At 37.8% G+C, this 18,382-nt stretch overlaps 1 protein-coding gene and 2 non-coding genes across 4 annotated transcripts in view; all 3 read left to right on the top strand.

Moving 5' to 3' along the window:
* ARP9 (actin-related protein 9) overlaps window positions 1–9,464 on the top strand; it is a 56,253-nt gene extending 46,789 nt beyond the window's left edge. Inside the window, exons 18-21 of one of the 2 annotated variants that reach the window (XM_089135861.1) lie at window positions 5,741–5,786; window positions 6,825–6,875; window positions 8,329–8,475; window positions 8,579–9,464. In XM_089135861.1, the coding sequence (XP_088991987.1) occupies window positions 5,741–5,786; window positions 6,825–6,875; window positions 8,329–8,472 (241 nt within the window). In that variant the 3' untranslated portion in view covers window positions 8,473–8,475; window positions 8,579–9,464. Of the gene's footprint in view, window positions 1–5,740; window positions 5,787–6,824; window positions 6,876–8,328 lie in introns of both variants that reach the window. The other variant, XM_089135853.1, reaches the window with a different exon arrangement.
* A 1,314-nt stretch (window positions 9,465–10,778) lies between these two features.
* LOC149028323 (U11 spliceosomal RNA) lies at window positions 10,779–10,902 on the top strand. Its single transcript, XR_016171358.1, has one exon. It is a non-coding gene; the product is annotated as a U11 spliceosomal RNA (small nuclear RNA).
* A 6,763-nt stretch (window positions 10,903–17,665) lies between these two features.
* Window positions 17,666–17,746, top strand: TRNAL-AAG (transfer RNA leucine (anticodon AAG)). Its single transcript has one exon. It is a non-coding gene; the product is annotated as a tRNA-Leu (tRNA).
* Window positions 17,747–18,382: the final 636 nt, after the last annotated feature.

Below are 18,382 nucleotides of genomic sequence, written 5' to 3' on the forward strand. Positions count from 1 at the left end.
AGTTGGGTGAAGAAGGTTCATCCACCGGTTGGGGAGAGGGTGTGGTTGATAAGGGTAGATCCGACAAGATGGGTAAACTATCAATATCTGAAGCAGCAATGGGTAAAACAGGCAATAATGAAGATGACAATTTTGAAAAAAGAAAAGAATCTTCAACAAATGTGACATCACGACTAATGTAAACCTTATGTGTTTGTAAATCATAAATCTTATACCCTTTTTGTGCATGGATATCCAATAAAAACACCTGGAGATGCTCGGGGATCGAATTTATGATGAATGGATGAATGATTATGACTATAACAAAGGCATCAAAAAGTTCGAAGATGGGAATATGAAGGGATCTTGCCAAATAAAACTTGAAGTGGTGACTTATCATGTAGCAGCAGGGTGGGTAAATGATTAATTAGGTAAGCGGCTGTCAAAACACAATGACCCCAAAACTTATGAGGTAGACTTGCTTGAAAAGATAGAGCACGAGCCACATTAAGAAGGTGGCGGTGTTTACGCTCAACAACCCCATTTTGTTGGGGTGTATTAACACAATTATGTTGGTGAACAATACCATGGGTTGAAAAAAATTCATTTGAATGGGAATTAAAAAACTCACGACCATTATCAGTTCGGAGTTGTTTAATTTGGTATCCAAATTGGGTTTTGATCATAGCAAAAAATTCCCTTAAGTGGGACCAAGCATCAGATTTATGATTTAACAAAAACACCCAGGTGCATCGTGAAAAATCTTCCACAATAGTTAAAAAATACTTTGTACCACAAATTGAGGGAACAAAGTAAGGTCCCCATATGTCACAATGTCTCAATTCAAAACAAGTGGTAGAAATTGTACTAGATGGAAAAGGAAGTCGAGTTTGCTTAGCCAAAGGACAAATAGAGCAAACACAATTTTTATGAAAAGAAATAGTCGGATCCAAACGTGCAATATAACTGGAAATTTTTAAAGATGGATGGCCCAAATGAGAATGCCGAAGATCATTGGTGGGAAAAACAACAGCAGCAACATGATGATCCAACTCCAAATAATAAAGTCCATTGTACGCCTTACCCAATCCTCTCCTTCGTGCGTAGGTCCAGTATCACACAATGATTAGGGTAGAAAGTTAGGAAACAATGAAGTTGTTGGGTAACAGATAACAAATTAAAACCAAATGAAGGAACATGTAAGACGTTTGTGAGAGGTAAAGTGGGTATGGGGCTACAATTCCCAATATGTGTAATGGGAGCAAAACCACCATTTGGAAGACAAATGGATTGGGTGTGGGGAACAAGACTATCCGAATGAAATAAAGATAAATCTAAAACCATATGAAGACTAGCGCCAGAATCAATAACCCATAGAGAAGATACTTTACCAACATCATTTGCCAAGGGTGTAATGTTACCAGATTCCAACAAAGATAGGAGTTTATGGTACTAATCTGTGGTGAAAGATGGTGCAACAACAGAAGACACCACAGTTGCCGCAAGAGAGTGAACCGTTGGAGATGGCGGTGCAGTGGACTTCGTAGCACGTTTGGGAGGATACCCATGTTTTTTAAAACAACGGGATTCCGAATGGCCATCCAAGTCACAATGATAGTGTTTCTTGGTACCATTTTTGGAACTATATCGAGGAAATGTGGCAGCCAAGGCAGAGTGTGTGAGAGCGGGAGCAATGGCTTCATGAATTGGGCGATGACGCTCCTCTTGAAGTAAGAGAGAATAAGCACGATTCACCGTCGGCTAAGGGTCCATCAAAAGTAATTGGCTACGAAGTGAGCCGTAGGAATCATTAAGTCCCATAAAAAATTCAAGAAGCTGATCTCTATGAATAAGATCAGAATGCTTCTTTAGAAGACCACATGTGCAAGGTGGTAGATCATTATACGAAGAAATTTCATCCCAGAGCCCTTTGAGAATCGTATAATAAGAAGCCAATGAAGACTTGCCTTGTTGATGGGTGGAAATGGCACGACGAATTTCAAAAATGTGAGGTGCATTTTGTTGAGAATAACGAGCTTCAAGGTCATCCCAAACCTCATGAGCAGTAGAAGCATAAAGGACACTATGAGCAATATCAGGAACAAGAGCATTGACAAGCCAAGAAAGAACCATATTGTTACAGCGGATCCATTGAGGAAGCAAAATTGAATCAGAAACAGGTTTTGAAAGAGAGCCGTCAATGAATTGAAGTTTGTTTTTCGCTTCAAGAGCCATATGCATAGCATGTCGCCAAGTCGGATAATTATCACCCTTCAATGGTTGGGTGACCAAAATGGCACCCGGATTGTCCGAGTGATGAAGGAAAAATGGAGAAGAGGAATCCAAATCAACAGACTTAGTATTGGTAGCCATTGAAGAGGAGGTAGAAGATGAGGAAGAAGAAGACGTGGCGAATAAAGATGTAGAATCGTGTTTAGGCTGATATCATATTAAGACACAACCTCAATAGTAGAAAATGGTTTAATAGAGAAACCCAACAAGCCAGAACCAAATTAGGATACTAATGAAATGGAGGGATGAGATGGTATGGAAAGAATTCGAATTGAAGGAATGATGAATGGAAAGAATTCAAATGAGAAGAGAAAATAATATGGAAAGAATTCAATGAGAGGAGGAAATAATATGGAAAGAATTCAAATGAGAGGAGTAAATAATATAGAAAGAATTCAAATGAGAAACAATTAGGGAAAGGATGAAAAATCATCCTTAGCATGCCTAATAGTATTAGACAACCTAGTCCACTTGGAAGACCAGGAAACTCCTCCTTGTGCTTGGCTTTATTACTTCTAGAAAGGAAAAGTAAGTACACGTACCTCAAGTGGAAAGTGCTACAAAAGAAAGGTAAAGTCTTGCCTTCGTAGGTGTACAAGTGCTCTTGATGCAGTATCCAAGCCCTCCCAGTCCAGACCATTTGGGGGCCAAGGGAACCCCCTAGGGTTGCCACCCAGCTGCTTAGTTTTAATTTAAATTGCAATCCTTTAGTGTGCTCGATAGGTCACTGGCAGAATCGTAATTCTGTCCATTTGAGGGGCATATTTGGTATGTGGTTTTTCTCTTTTTCTTTTCATTTGGTTATTTATTAGTTTAAAGCCAGTCCTTATACAAGTCTAATTAAAAAGGCCTATTATTAATAGAAATCTGTTAGAATAAGGCTGGGAATACAAGTCCAATTAGGAAGTCCATCCCCTAGTTTGTATGAATGGACCTCTCCAGCTGATTTGGAGAGATCAGATTTGAGTGAATGAGTACAGGCTTTCCTTGGAGCACTCTTGTGTGTTTTTGTTCTGGTACTGTCAATTAAGCTGAAGATCCAAGCACTAGGATTCTGGTTTTGTCAATTATTTTGACGATCCAAGACCCTAGGAAGGTTCTAGTGAAATCAACCTTGGATTCTTGAATGTGGCTGTATTATACAGCCTTTGGCCTCCATCGTCAGGTGAATCCTAGCATCGACTAGGCCTGATTCAAGGCCCAACCAGGTACCATTGGAAGACCTCATCAATTCCCATCCCCATCCTCTTTGATTTTCTTTTTGGAAACCCTAAATTCTAGTTCAAGCCCCTCTCTTCCATGCAAAACTAATTCCGTTAGATCTCCCTAATTTGCCACCTGTTTCATCCCAAATTCTAACCATTAATCCCCCTCCACACATCTATCTCAATCCTAATTTCAGCTTAAACAAACCAGCCAATTCCCAGATCTGATACATTCTTGTTTTTATCACCTGACTTCCCTCCAAAATCAAGAAACCTAATGTCTCCCTATTCACCCATCCAGACCCATTGAAATTTGAGTAGATAATTACGTATTAAGAGCTAGACTCAATCCAAGTTTCACTCAATTCCCATAAGTTTCCACCCAATATCTCTAGGACTAACCCTTTCAACCAAGTAACCGTCGCTCCAAACTTAAGTACCACTATCCCAATAACCAAATCTAACCCAATTACCTTAACCAAGGGAATCTAGGTTTGGGCCTGGAATACAATGTTTAGCCCTAGAGATCTTGGAAGAATCAGCCGAATTCGAGTAAGGCAGCCGAATTCGAGTGAGGCTGCATCAGTTGGTCTCCGTGAGTGACAGCTCATAGCACCAAGATCACCTTGTCAGTCTAGTGTAGTGGTTCTGTCATCATTCATTTCTTGCTCACTAGTCAAACCAGTCCCTCTTTTGTTCCCATATGTTCTCTGCACTCCAGGTTATAGTTCAGTTCATGGTTTGAGAACTCAATCTCAGTTGCTGACTTGGTGGCCCAAAAAACTGAGTTGGACCAAGGTCTCGGCAGCCAAGTTGGGATCACTTTTGGTCGACTTACTCAGTTGGCCATCTCGGTGGGTCTTTGATGAGGGTCGGGTCTGAAACTTGCTGCATATCCTATTTTGGGCATTTGAACATAATGACACTATCAGATTTTGAAAAAACTAAGTCTAATCACATAGAGGGAAGCTGCAACAAACATTTATTTATGGTAGATACTAGAGTGGTATATCTTTGTTTAGCTTTATGTTTTACTTTCCTAGTTACAATAAGATTTCTCTTTTCTATTTCAGCAAGGTCCTTGCTTAATTGGTTTTTATTTTATTTATAGAGGGAGACCGCCGAGCTATATTGGTTCTGCTTGGCTTTGGCAGTCTCATGTTCTTTTTCTTCCTCCTTACTCTTGATTTTGATCTCCATGCTGGTGTTGGTTACCTGATGCTGGTAAAACATATACAGGAAAAGCATGTGAAGTTAGAAAAATGAGTTGGAACTTTGCAAAATGACTAAAAAGCAATTTCACATTTATAGAAATCCAGTAGCATTTTAGTAATTTTTTCACATCAGGCCAACTTGAAGAACTTTCCATATGATATTTGTTTGGTGATAACCATGTCTACCACATCATGGCTATGTATTATGTCTTTGAAATGGGCTGATTGTCACTAACATGATATATAGGCATATCTTTTCTTTTTTAACTCCCTGCCACTGATTATTCAAATTGGTGGAGTAGTTTAGGTTAAACCTGCTTATATGAGATTAAAACCCACAATTGTTAAAAAGATCCTATTCCAAATTGATGAGACAGCACAGTGCCATGGCCCTAGCAATTGCTGGTGCATTGATGTACAGAACCCAATGAATCAAAATAAAGTAAGATAGAAAATAAGAGAAGCAAGATTGAGAAGAAGAAACTCTGTAATGTTTACAGTTTTCAGTCATCTGCTTTCTAATTTTTGGCATGAAATTCTTCCAAAAAATTCTTTAGACCTAGTAGATTCTGCCCATCCATATGTATGATTTTCAACTTTTTATTCTTTTCTTTTTTTTTTTTTTTTTTTTTTTTTTTGGGGGGGGGGGTTATCACATGTACTAATTTACTTGATAATACCTGGGACGAAAAAAGAAAGAAAAAAAAGTCTGGGAAAATATATTGTGGAAGAAAAAGAAAGGAAAGGTGAGTAGGGTGGAGGGAGAGGGGAAGAGGTCATAAAGAAAATAGTAAGAACCATTATGTATTGTGCTTCATCTAGAAGTCTCTAGTAAGTTCTGAGTGTTTGTTAAGGTGCAGTTTGATGGTTAGAAGTTCATCTACTGCATGTTGTCTGAATATTGGGCTGGGGACTTATTCAGTATCTGGTCTAGGTATTCCTTTTTTGCTTCCCTTGAAAATTGTGGTAAATCTTAGTTTAGAGTAAAACAGCTTAATTTTATCCATTCCTTTATATTTGCTTTGCCATTTGATCTCTTGCTTTTTGCAGGGTTTTGCATGCCATTCCTTCAAATGAAGCAGTTGATACCGTTGAGGTTAGTTTATTCTACTGTTTTCATGATTTTCAGAAGGCTAATTCTTTTTAGTATGCTAGTGTGTCAAGTTGCAAATGCATGAGGAAAATATAGTTCTTTTGCTAATGCTTCAGTATGTGACATATGTCATATTGCAGTACACAAGTTATGTAAACTTGTTCTTCCCTTAGTATTACTAAGTAATTGTTATCTTTGCACTTTTCACTTTTGAGTCACTTTGCTGAATACCTAGCAATTCTATACACACACACACACACTTATATATGTGTGTGTGTGTGTGTGTGTATATATATATATATATATATATATATATATATATATATATATATATATATATAGAGAGAGAGAGAGAGAGAGAGAGAGAGAGAGAGAGAGAGAGAGAGAGGGAGGTTTTGAGTGTCTTTAATATCTGCTGCTCTGGGTATTTTGCATGTTTTTTTAAAGAAAAATCTTTAATAACTGAGCTGTCAATAGTGCCTCTATATAATTGTCTTCACAACATGCCTGTCATGGTTTCACTCAAGCCATTGGAGAAGGGCCTGGATGCAAGTGACCAATTTGCGAGGGTGACAAGGCATTGCCTTTCACTACTTAGAATCAACCTCTTCTTTTCTTTGGTCGCTGGAGAAGCCTTGTCATCAATAGAACAAAAAGGTCTTTCCATGGTCATTGTGTGGTCCAGAGAAATGCTAAATTCAAATTATCAGTCTTAAGTCTTAACAATATTTGTGGTAGCAACGAAATCTCCACAGTACGCTTCCAAAGCAACCAAGAAAAGAAAAAGTTAATTCAAAGTTGTGCAAATACTAGACAACCCTCTAATTCAACTGTTTGATTCAAGGATTAGATGCAGAACATAAACAGAATCTTGAAGTTGCAGTCTTCCTTTAATAAGCAATATTTTGTGGCTTATGTTAAAAGAGAGTACATTGCTCTTGTCACTATCCACTTGTACTTATTCCCCTCCCCAAAAAACACACAAACACACAAGGACACAAAATTGGTAGTATGGACCTTAACAACTTTAATTTGGCACAGGTACTGCAACTAAGGACAGATCCGACTTTTGTATCATGGAAAGGTGGTGCGGTAAGTCTTGCTTTCATGTTAATTCTTTTGTCATTTCCCTGTGTAGCTTTCATGTTAATTCTTTCGTCATTTCCCCAGTGTGTATGATGATTTAAATCACGTACTTTCATGAGCACTTAATTGTGACAAAATTCTTAGCGCTGTTCAATCGGTCAAGCCTTTTCCCAACTGAAGGGAGTTAGGCACACAGATGTTTTCACCAGTCTTCAACATACCAGTGGTGACATGTGCACCCAAAAACTAAGTGACTTGTTTCCATTTATCACAAAGATCTAAGTGGTGAATTCCTTTCAATCCTCACATGATCTTATCTTGAATCTTCCACTTTATATTCTTCAATGAAAACCAGAATGCTTAGTGATGTCAGTATTGTCCATTTTGATTTCTGAGCATCCCTATTGTCATGGAACTGTTTTTAAAAGATTAAATGAAGCAATTTCAGACCATGGCAACCAAACAACTTTTTTTAGGGTTGCAGCACTGGCTTTCAGAAACCCAAGGTCAGGCTGCGTATCTCACTCTCATCTGGCGCTTAGGCCTAGTGGGCTAGGCTTGGCACTGTTTCTATCATTTTCTTGTTATTTTGCACCCCAAAAATTAAGAAAAAAGAATTTTAATCTATTCTGATTGTGTATGTTCTATATATCATTTACACCAATGGTGTTGTAAACCATGTTAGTCAATGTGCTTTTTACATATGTGCAGGCTGAGCTCAACCGAAGCTTTCTTGCCAGCCTGGAAATCTCTACCTACAAGATGGGAATCCCAGACCAGTGTCATGACCTTAGTTTTCGACTAAGTCAGCCGTGCCGGCACTTAGCACCAACTCGTTACTAAGTCGGTCCTTAACTCCAAACTGAGTGAGTAAGGGAGAGAACACAAATAGAACTTGGAGAGAAAGAACTAGTATTCCTGGGAACCCTTGCTTACAAGCTCAGTTGATCACTTCTTGGATGGTTTGTGCAAATAAGGCTCACCTCTATTTATAGGTGAGGTAGTCTACAACAAATAGCTAGGATTATGTACACGTCTCTCATCTAATGATTGGGAAACTTCTAGGATTTCTAGATATTACTAGGGAGTGTTCTAGACTTAAGATATTTTAAAAACCTAGGATTCTTCTATATCCCAGTGTGGGCTAGGTGTAGCCCATTAGTAACCAACTTGTTGGACTAGGCCAAGTGATGTCCTTCCATACTAGACCCTTAGGTCTATTATGAACCGGGCCATGCCACCAGGCTCTGAAATTCTTCATCCTACCTTGGGTAGGTTCAAGCTTCTTGGGCTAACTTGCAATTTGCATCCATAACCCTCATGGTTTTTTGTCTTCTGCATCTGACTCTGCAAATTGTGGAGAGTTTGTTTTTACTTTCAAATCCATTTTGAGTAATATAGAATTTTTCATTCAGTTGATCTCCATGTTCTACTGTTAATTAGTCTTTTGTTATGACAGATTCTTGGAATTCTTGACTTCGGTCGGGATGCTTGGATTCATCGTGAGGACTGGATTCACAATGGGATCCACATAGGGAGTGGCAGGAAATACAAGGATTCCTATTATCTTCAGGCTCAAGCTATGTGTTACATAAATACATGAAAGGTGACATTGATACCCCTATGCTGAAGCCTCTAAGTCAAATCTTTTGCATTTCCAGTTGCTATGGTAAGCAGAGTTTGATTTCTTTTTTTTTATCTCGTTGCAGAATGGGGAATGTAGGTTCATTGGAATATGGGGTAACTCAGGCTAGCTTCTCGTATTGTATAGATGATTGTACAGAGAGTTTCTCATCAGAAGTTCTTCATGAGCTTTAGTTATGGTTAACCACCCAGATGATTAACTTCTTAATACACAAATTTAAGCATGTTTATTGCACTAGATTTGTGTAAAATTTTGTAGTTGGTTACAAATATAACACAATGAGGCTTTTTAGGAGTGGCTTGGATGTGTATCTTTGTTGTGTGTTTCACTTACATTATTTTTTAGAAGACGACATTTGGTTGCATGCGTTTACATGTAGGGTTGGTGACATGATCATTCTAGGCCCATATTGAATGTTTAGCACATCGTTCCATTGGATTCAATGCTAATGCTGACCATGGAATGCTTTCAACAAGTTTGGTTTACACAATCCTCCCAAGAAGCAGTGGCCTATCAATTTAATTCCGATTTTGGTAGGCATCAAGTCTACACTTTTTAATGTCTCGTTTTGTAATTATAACTCTCCAACACTCGTCGAAACCTTCACTAATATGGCAACTAAGGCTACTAGTACTAACACTATTAGTAATAGTAGGGTTAGTTACTAAGCTCTTGAACCAATCTGATGAATTATGTATGACTATTAAGCTTAATGTTTTAATATATTTTTCTTTATTAACAAAAAAAAAGAAAAAGGTACACAAATAATACTACGAAAGCAAGCAATAATCTGATGCAAATTTTTGTTTGGTGATGCATCAGAGATGCTCATGCTCCTCTCAGAATTATTGGATCTTAAAAATATTACCAAATATGATCTGAAAAAAGCACAAGAAGTACCAACAAAGATTGGTCTATATTAACACCAATGGTGACTTAATTAGCAAACACCCAACGCCCTATATTATGAATTTCAAGAGGTTGATTCTCCTTGGTGTGAGGGGCTAAGCCTCATTTGAATCTCGTTAGTACTAGAGGCAATGCCTTGCATATATAAAATAGTTAGAGCAAATTAGAAGCCTTAATACATTGACACTCTATTTTATGTTTAATAAACATAAATATTCCAAGGTTGGATTTACATTGAACACATTAGTTCCGTCTCCGTTTCCCTCTTGCTTAATAACCAGATCTACGGTTTCCCCTTAGATATGCTTGTTCTTACTGTAGATCTGGTTGCAATACTTTCTTCTTCTTTTTTTCGTTTTCAAATAACACATCACTTCTCTGGCTGTAGCATTTCTTTGGGGCACACCGCAAAACAACTCCAGATTTGGGTACACGTTTGTTTTGCGGCAAGCTTGACAGGTACGCCTCTAAGGCAGAGTCGGATGGCAGGTCTGAACCTTCTCCGCATTTTTGATGCTACAATCGCCACAACCCGCTCGAGTTTTGTGTCCACCCTTGAAGCGAGTTGTATGTCCCCTTGTGAGGGTGTTGTATGTCCGCCCTTGAGGCGTGTTGTATGTCCGCCCTTGAGGCGTGTTGTATTTCTTTGCTACTGTAGTTGTTACAGTCTTTGTTCTAAGGGTTTTTTGGGCTTGACCCAACCCTTAGCCTAGATGACCCTGTATATTTGCATGTACGATAGTTTGGTCACTTTCCGCTCCTTGATTCGGTTTAAACCTTTGTGTTCATGCAGTTGTGTCTGTAATTATCTGAATGAAGTACTGTTTACCAAAAAAAAAAAATTACATTTAAATTATATTTTTTATTAAGTTACAATAGGAATGGAGACTACCTCATTACCCTTGAACTTCAAATTAAAAAAATCCAATCGGCTCTACCGCATCAATGAAGGAAATTAAGCTTTCTTCTTCCTATCTCTATTCTTCTCATCTGAAGAAAAGAGAACCCAGAAAACCGATCCACCGGAAGAGAGGCAGGATCGTAGAATTCCAGGCGAAGTGACGGAATTCTGGTCTACGGGAACAGAAGCAAAGACATAGTTGAACGGAGAAGAGGAGAAGAGGCACAAAACAGAAGAACACCAAGCCAAAATCCACATCAATTTCTGAAACCCCAGCAGAGAAATCAAGAACTCTGAAAATGACTTTCCTTTTTCCCCACTGATGAGTGATGACTTTCCTTATTAAGACTTTTGTTCGCCATTTTTGAATTGAATTAGTCCCACATCGACAAAGAGGAAAACACTGGGGAGAAAAAACGAGTATAGATAGGAGAGGAATGGCACCGAATTTCATTAAAAGGGTCGGTTGGCTAAATATGCCACGCTTGCCTTCTGGCGAGTGCTGTATGGCTATCAAGACATATGGCCGACATAATTTGTGGAACTCAATAGGGTTGGCTCGCTCGGCCGACCCTCCATTTACTATTTCAATTACATCTTGTACAATATTAGGTGTGATAAAGGATGAGTTTTCTTCATTTTTCTAATTTCCCTAATTGTATCTCATTTGAATTTTTTTCATATCATTTCATCCTCTCATTTGAATTCAATATTCTAATTTGGTTTTGGTTTGATTAAGTTTCTCTATTAAATCATTTCCATACAAACATTCTTGTATTTTTATGTTTTATATCTTTCTTTTATTGATCATAGTTAACTAACAGTATGGATGGGATGTATGCTGCCTATATATTTAAGGTTTTCTCATATGAAATCATTCAATTATTTTTCCCATTGAGATTGTTTCTTAATATGGTATTAGCTTAACATATGATTCTACATCTTCATCAGCCACGTCTTCTTCTTCCTCATCTTCCACATCTTCTTCAATGGCTACCAATACTACGTCTTCAATGGATTCCTCTCATACAGTTCACTCTTTTACTACAATTGTGATCCCTTCAGCAATTACACCATCGTTCACCATAGATTAGTACCATAACTTCTGTCTCTGTTGAAATCTGGTAACATTCTGCCATTGGCAAATGTTGTAGGTAAAGTAACTTCTCTATAGGTTATTGATTCGGGTGCCAGTCTTCATATGGTTTCCGACTTATCTTTATTTCATTTAGATAGTCTTGTTCTCCACACCAAATCTATTTGTCTTCCAAATGATGGTTTTGCTCCTGTTACATATATTGGGAATTGTAGTCACATACCCACTTTACTTCTCACTAACGTATTACATGTTCCTTCCTTTGGTTTTAATTTATTATCTGTTATCCAACAACTTCATTGTTTCATAATTTTCTATCATGATCATTGTGTGATATAGGACCTACGCACGAAGGAAATGATTGGGTTAGGCAAGGCGTACAATAGACTTTATTATTTGGAGGTGGATTATCCCGTCGCTGCTGTTGTTTTACCCTCCAAAGACCTTTGGCATTCTCGTTTAGGCCATCCATCTTTAAAGGTTTCTAGTTATATTGTACATTTGGATCATAATATTTCTTTTCTTAAAGATTGTGTTTGCTCAATTTGTCCTTTAGCTAAGCAAACTCGACTTCCTTTTCCATCTAATACAATTTCTACCACCTCTTGCTTTGAATTGATACATTGTGACATATGGGGACCTTACTTTGTTCCCTCAATTTGTGGTGCAAAATATTTTTTAACTATTGCGGAAAATTTTTCACGATGCACCTAGGTGTTTTTGTTAAATCATAAATCTGATGCTTGGTCCTGATTAAGGGAATTTTCTGTTATGATCAAAACCCAATTTGGATACCAAATTAAACAACTCCAAACCAATAATGATCGTGAATTTTTTAATCACCATTCAAATGCCTTTTTTACAACCCATGGTATTATTCATCAACATAATTGCGTTGATACACCCCAATAAAAATGGGGTTGTTGAATGCAAATACCACCATCTTCTTAATATGGCCCGTGCTCTATCTTTTCAAGCAAGTCTACCTCATAAGTTTTGGGATCTTTGTGTTTTGACAGCCGCTTACCTAATTAATCATTTACCCACCCCGCTGTTACATGGTAAGTCACCACTTCAAGTTTTATTTGGCAAAATCTCTTCATATTCTCATCTTCGAACTTTTGGATGCCTTTGTTATGGTCATAACCATTCATCCATTCGTCATAAATTTGATCCCCGAGCATCTCCATGTGTTTTTATTGAATATCCATATGCACAAAAAGGGTATATGATTTATGATTTACAAACACATAAGGTTTACATTAGTCATAATGTCACATTTGTTGAAGATTATTTTCCTTTTTCAAAATTGTCATCCCCATTATTGCCTGTTTTACCCATTGCAGCTTCATATATTGATAGTTTACCCATCTTGTTAGACCCACCCTTATCAACCACACCCTCTCCCCAACCGGTTGAAGAATCACCCACCCTCCCATCCACTACCATCTCTCGGCCATCTCGAGTTCATCGACCGCCACCCCATCTTCAAGACTATCATTGTTACGCCATGGATGCCCAAGCTCCTCCTTCATGCACAGGTACTCTCACTCCTGAAATTTATTTTTTATCCTATCATAGATTATCCTCACCCCATTTCAGGTATCTCTAGACCCTCAATGCTATAACTGAACCTACAAGCTTTGCTAAGGCTATTATTTCACCTGATTGAAAGGAGGCAATAGACAATGAAATTACAGCTCTTGACCTTAACAAGACTTGGTCTCTTGTACCTTTACCCCCAAACAAGAAACCAATAGGCTATAAATGGGTTTACAAAATTAAACAGCATTCAGATAGGTCAATTGAGCGTTATAAAGCACGTTTGGTGACAAAGGGTTATACTCAAATTGAGGAGGTTGATTTCCATGAGACATTTGCCCCAATTGCTAAGTTGGTTACTGTTAGAACACTTCTTGCAATTGCTGCCATCAAAGAATGATCATTGCATCAATTGGATGTGAACAACGCCTTTCTCCATGGAGATCTTGATGAAGAGGTATATATGACACTTCCACCTGGTTATCATCGAAAGGGGGAGAAATTGGTTTGTCGCTTGCACAAATCATTATATGGGCTTAAGCAGGCATCCCGTAATTGATTTTTCAAGCTTTCTGGTGCCCTTGTTGATATTGGATATACACAATCTAAGGCTGATTATTCTCTATTTTCTCTACTTACAGAATCTTTATCTACCTTTGTACTTGTTTATGTTGATAACATTTTAATTGATGGGTCTGACACAATTGTGATTTCCAACTTAAAATCATTTCTTCAGCAACGTTTCTGAATTAAAGATCTTAGATTGCTTAAATATTTACTTGGTCTTGAGGTGACACGTTCGAAGAAAGGTATTTTCATCAACCAACGAAAATACACATTGGACATCTTAACTGATGTTGGTTTCATAGGTGCTAATCCGACTCAATTTCCAATGGAACAACACCTCAAGTTAACTACTTTTGATGGTGAGCCCTTACCTGATCCAACACCATACCGTCGGTTATTGGAAAGACTTATTTATTTCACAATTACTCGTCCAGATATTGTTCACATTGTGAATCTTCTTAGTCAATTCATGCATAAGCCTCGTAAACCTCATATGGATGCTGTTAATCGTTTACTTCATTACCTCCATGGCACTCCAGGACAACGGATTCTTTTATTTGCTAATAATGAGTTATCTCTTTGTGTTTATTGTGACTCATATTAGGCAAGTTGCCCTATGACTCGAAGATCTACCATTGGATATTGTGTATTTCTTGGTTCCAGCCCTTTATCTTGGAAATCTGAAAAGCAAGTTATTGTGTCCTGCTCATCCGCTGAGGCTGAATATCATGCTATGGCTGTCATTACTTGTGAACTCATGTGGTTATACATTGCTAAAAGATCTTGGCGTCATGGTCCCTCGACCAATATATTTATTTTGTGACAATCAAGTTGCTTTACATATTGCTGCGAACCCAATCTTTCACGAGCACACTAAGCACATTGAGATTGATTGTCATGTACATAGTTCGTGATCAGGTTCGACATGGTCTTATTCAACCCACCTCCACCACTAGTGCTGCTCAAGTTGCTGACATTTTCACCAAGGCCCTTGGAAAAAGATTTATTTCTCAGTCATAGAGGCAAGTTGGGAGTTCTTGACATTCACTCTCCAACTTGAGGGGGAGTATTAGGCGTGATAAGGATGATTTTTCATCATTTCCCTAATTGTCTCTCATTTGAATTATTTCCATATCATTTCATCCTCTCATTTAAATTCTTTCCATTCATCACTCATCTCATTTGAATTCCTTCCATTCATCATTCTTTACATTTGAATTCTTTCCATACTATCTCATCCTTCCATTTCATCAGTATCCTAATTTGGCTTTGGCTTGATTAGGTTTCTCTATTAAATCATTTCCATACACACATTTCCATGTATTATATTTATATACAAACATTTCCATGTATTGTATTTCTATGTTTTATATATTTCTTTTATTGTTCATAGTTACCTAACAGCATGGGATGTATGTTGCCTATATATTTGAGGTTCTCTTATATGAAATCATTCAACTATTTTTTCCATTGAGATTATTTCTTAATACATCTTCAACCTGGTGATTAGACCTGAAGTGTTTTAAAGCTGCAACTGCGTTTTGAACAACATCAAACTTCTTCAATTTGGAATCCACATCTGCAAGGAAGGACTGAAAAACAAGCTACGATGCTGCTTGCTTCTTCTACACAAGGGAAGTAACAAGACAATGTTGGTCTAGTGCTCAAAAATCATAGAGCTAGCAGATACGGAAGGAAGGCCTTTAATTACCTTGCCAAGAAGCTTTCAACCCGCCTTCACAAGGTGAAAAGGCCACTCAGATATCCATCCTACACAATTTTAGCTTCATTCCATTGCTTAACACTTTCCATCACGTTTGGAGATAGATTCCTTGATTTCCACTAAGTGGCTGCCAGGTTAATTGTGTGTTTTCTATGCCAATATTGGCACATGAATTTAACTACAAGTAGCCATTCAACTAATCCATGACAAAGACCCTAATCGTTCTTGACGACTTAGGTAGATTACTTAAACAAAAAAGAGTTTTTTTTTTTTTTTGAACAAATAATAACTTATATTAAACTCTCTAACTAATGCTAGAGAAAAGGAGATTAGTGTTTACAAAACAAGGCGGGGATTGCCACCATTAAGCTAAGATTTCTTTGAGCCACGGGTAAAGAAATCAGCAAGAGAGTTACAAGATCTATGGACAAAGCGAAAACTTACATAAATGAAACTAGCAAAGACCCTCAAAATTTCCTAGACTAAGCTATGACTTGGCCAGTCTAGAGACTGGACCTTGCCATATAAGGCCTTTACGGCTATGAGGCAATCTGAGAAGATTACAATCCAGTTAATAAGCAAATTATAAATTACTAATATAACATCTCTAATTTCTTCTAATTCAGCTACAAGTGTTGAAAAATCAAACCCAAAAGTAGCTTTTGCAATAACAAAATGTCCTCTAGGACTCCAAACAATGTTACTCCTCCCTAAATGCGTCGAAGATTTGTCCCATAAAGCATCTGAGAAAACCTTGAAACATGTTTGAGGTGGTGAAAATTTTGTATCTAAAGCACTATTGTTGCTTGCTGAGACATCCACGCTATCAATTGGACCCTAGAAAGAAGTATGTTATTGCACCCACTGAACTTCGCTGAGTAACCTATTCATCCAAGTCATAGTATTAGATAATGAAGTACTCTTATTATTAAATAAAAATTCATTTTTTGCATACCAAATAACCCAACAAAGTATACTACTGATCGTATGCACATGTTCATAATGACCAGAATCTCCAAATTTTGCATCCAAAAAATTCAACCAATCGTGAATAGAGTTACCTACAAATTCATTTGTGTCAATTCTAAGGGGAGAAGCTCTCCAACAAGCTTTTGCAAACTCACAATAGAATAATGCATGAATAGTAGTTTTCACATGTGAAGCACATATAAGACATAGAGATGAAGGACTACTATTCCTAATAAAGAGGACTTGTTGAGTTGAAATACCATTATGAACTGTCTTCCATAAGAAGGTTTTGATTTTTGGCAAGGATTTGATTTTCCAAAGTCTTCCCCATTCTCATTTGTTGAGAGAGATGATTGCCCTTAAGAATGGTTGGTAGTGTCTCTAGAACAATGATATGCAGACTTCACTTTGAAAAATCCATTATTAGATAATTTCCACACCCATTTATCTTCAAATTCCTCTGATAAAATTGGGATAGATAAAATAGTTTGTTTCTCATCATGGTTAAACCAACAATCTAGCATTTGAGAGTTCCATTTTTCATTAGGTCAATCAATAAATTCATCTACCAAAATAGGCGGGGGGGGCTGGGGGGGGGGGGGCGCCGGGGGGGGGGGGCCGGCGCCCCCGGCCCCCGGGGGCGCCCCGGCCCCCCCCCCCCCCCCCCCCCCCCCCCTACAAACACACCCCCACCAACCCCCACCCCCCCCCCCCCCCCCCCCCCCCCCCCCCCCCCCCCCCCCCCCCCCCCCCCCGCCCCCCCCCCCGCAACACACCAAAAAAAAAATAAACAAAAAAACCCCCCCCCCCCCCAAAGGCCTGAGCATATTAAAGGAAGAAATTCGGTATTCTCACGAAAAAAGGGTACCCCTTTGTTTGAAAATGAAGGCTCGGTCCCTCAAGGAAGAGGGAAGATGGGGTATCCAAGGATCTAGGAACACTCTTGGAGATAGGCATTTTCCTATTCTACGAATCAAACATTTTTTTAGAATTTCCTACCCCACTAAAATGCTTTTCCACCCCCATGATGCTTTTTTTGATATTTGAACTTCTAAAAAGTTTGAATTTTTCAAATATTTTCCTCCCATTGTTGTTGCCCAAAGTGAATAAAAAAGAGTTTACAAAAAGTCAGGGTCCTATTCTAATATGACAATCTTTTTTTTTTTTAAATAGAGTTGGGTACTAAGAAAGTTACATGCTATAATTAATAATGTTCATATTTAAACACAAATTATCAAATCTTCCATGTGTAACATTTTGTATTTGGGGAGATAAGCAGGTCCTCTGGGCATGTCGAACTTTCTTATCAACTATGATTCTTGGTAACGATGATTGAAAGAGGTATGATCATATTTTTAAAATAATTTAAAATCACTGATCCAAGAGGACCATGTGATCTTATTTAGTATTTCAATACATAAGTGGTAAAACTATTTTTATTAACGTTGAGATGGCCGAGTTGGTCTAAGGCGCCAGATTAAGGTTCTGGTCCGAAAGGGCGTGGGTTCAAATCCCACTCTCAACAATAAAATTCATTTTTAACAAAAATTAAAGTATCTTTTTGTTGATGCTTTTGGGGTGTCACGAATTGGCTTATGAAATTGGGCGTGGTATTCTTTGTCATTTTTTGCATGTAATTAAGGTAGAATATTCTCAAAAAACAAAATAATTTTGAACAAAAATTAAAATATCATTTTGACACTTTAGGGGGTGTAAATGGATTTGGTCATATATCTTGGGGTGTGTCCAAGGAGCGAAAGGTCGTTAGGTTCGCTCCGGCACAATAATTGGTACACCAAAGGTTTGTATTTCTGACAAGCCCAACAAAACCCATGTGTGGGTTCTTCTATTTATCTATAAAAAGAAATATGACCATCAGTAGTTTGTATGTGTATATAGAGAATTTCCTTTTTTACACTTCTTACTATTGGATAATGGCCATAAATATCTTCAATCATTGTTAAACAATTTGTTGCTAGTATTTGACGTAGTTACCGCAAAAACTACAAATTTCAAAATCAATACTGTAATGAAACAAAAGTTTCTTTTGAATATCTGTATCCAATTCCAGTATGCTTGTGTGAAAATCCTTTGTTAAGATTGTCAACTTCTCAAGATACTAGTACTAAGATAAGATTTATTGAACGTTCAAATAACAATT

The sequence above is a fragment of the Hakea prostrata genome, chromosome 1, assembly GCF_041222555.1.
Source record: "Hakea prostrata isolate BN-2017 chromosome 1, UWA_Hpros_2, whole genome shotgun sequence".
In the NCBI taxonomy this organism is placed as follows: Eukaryota; Viridiplantae; Streptophyta; class Magnoliopsida; order Proteales; family Proteaceae; genus Hakea; species Hakea prostrata.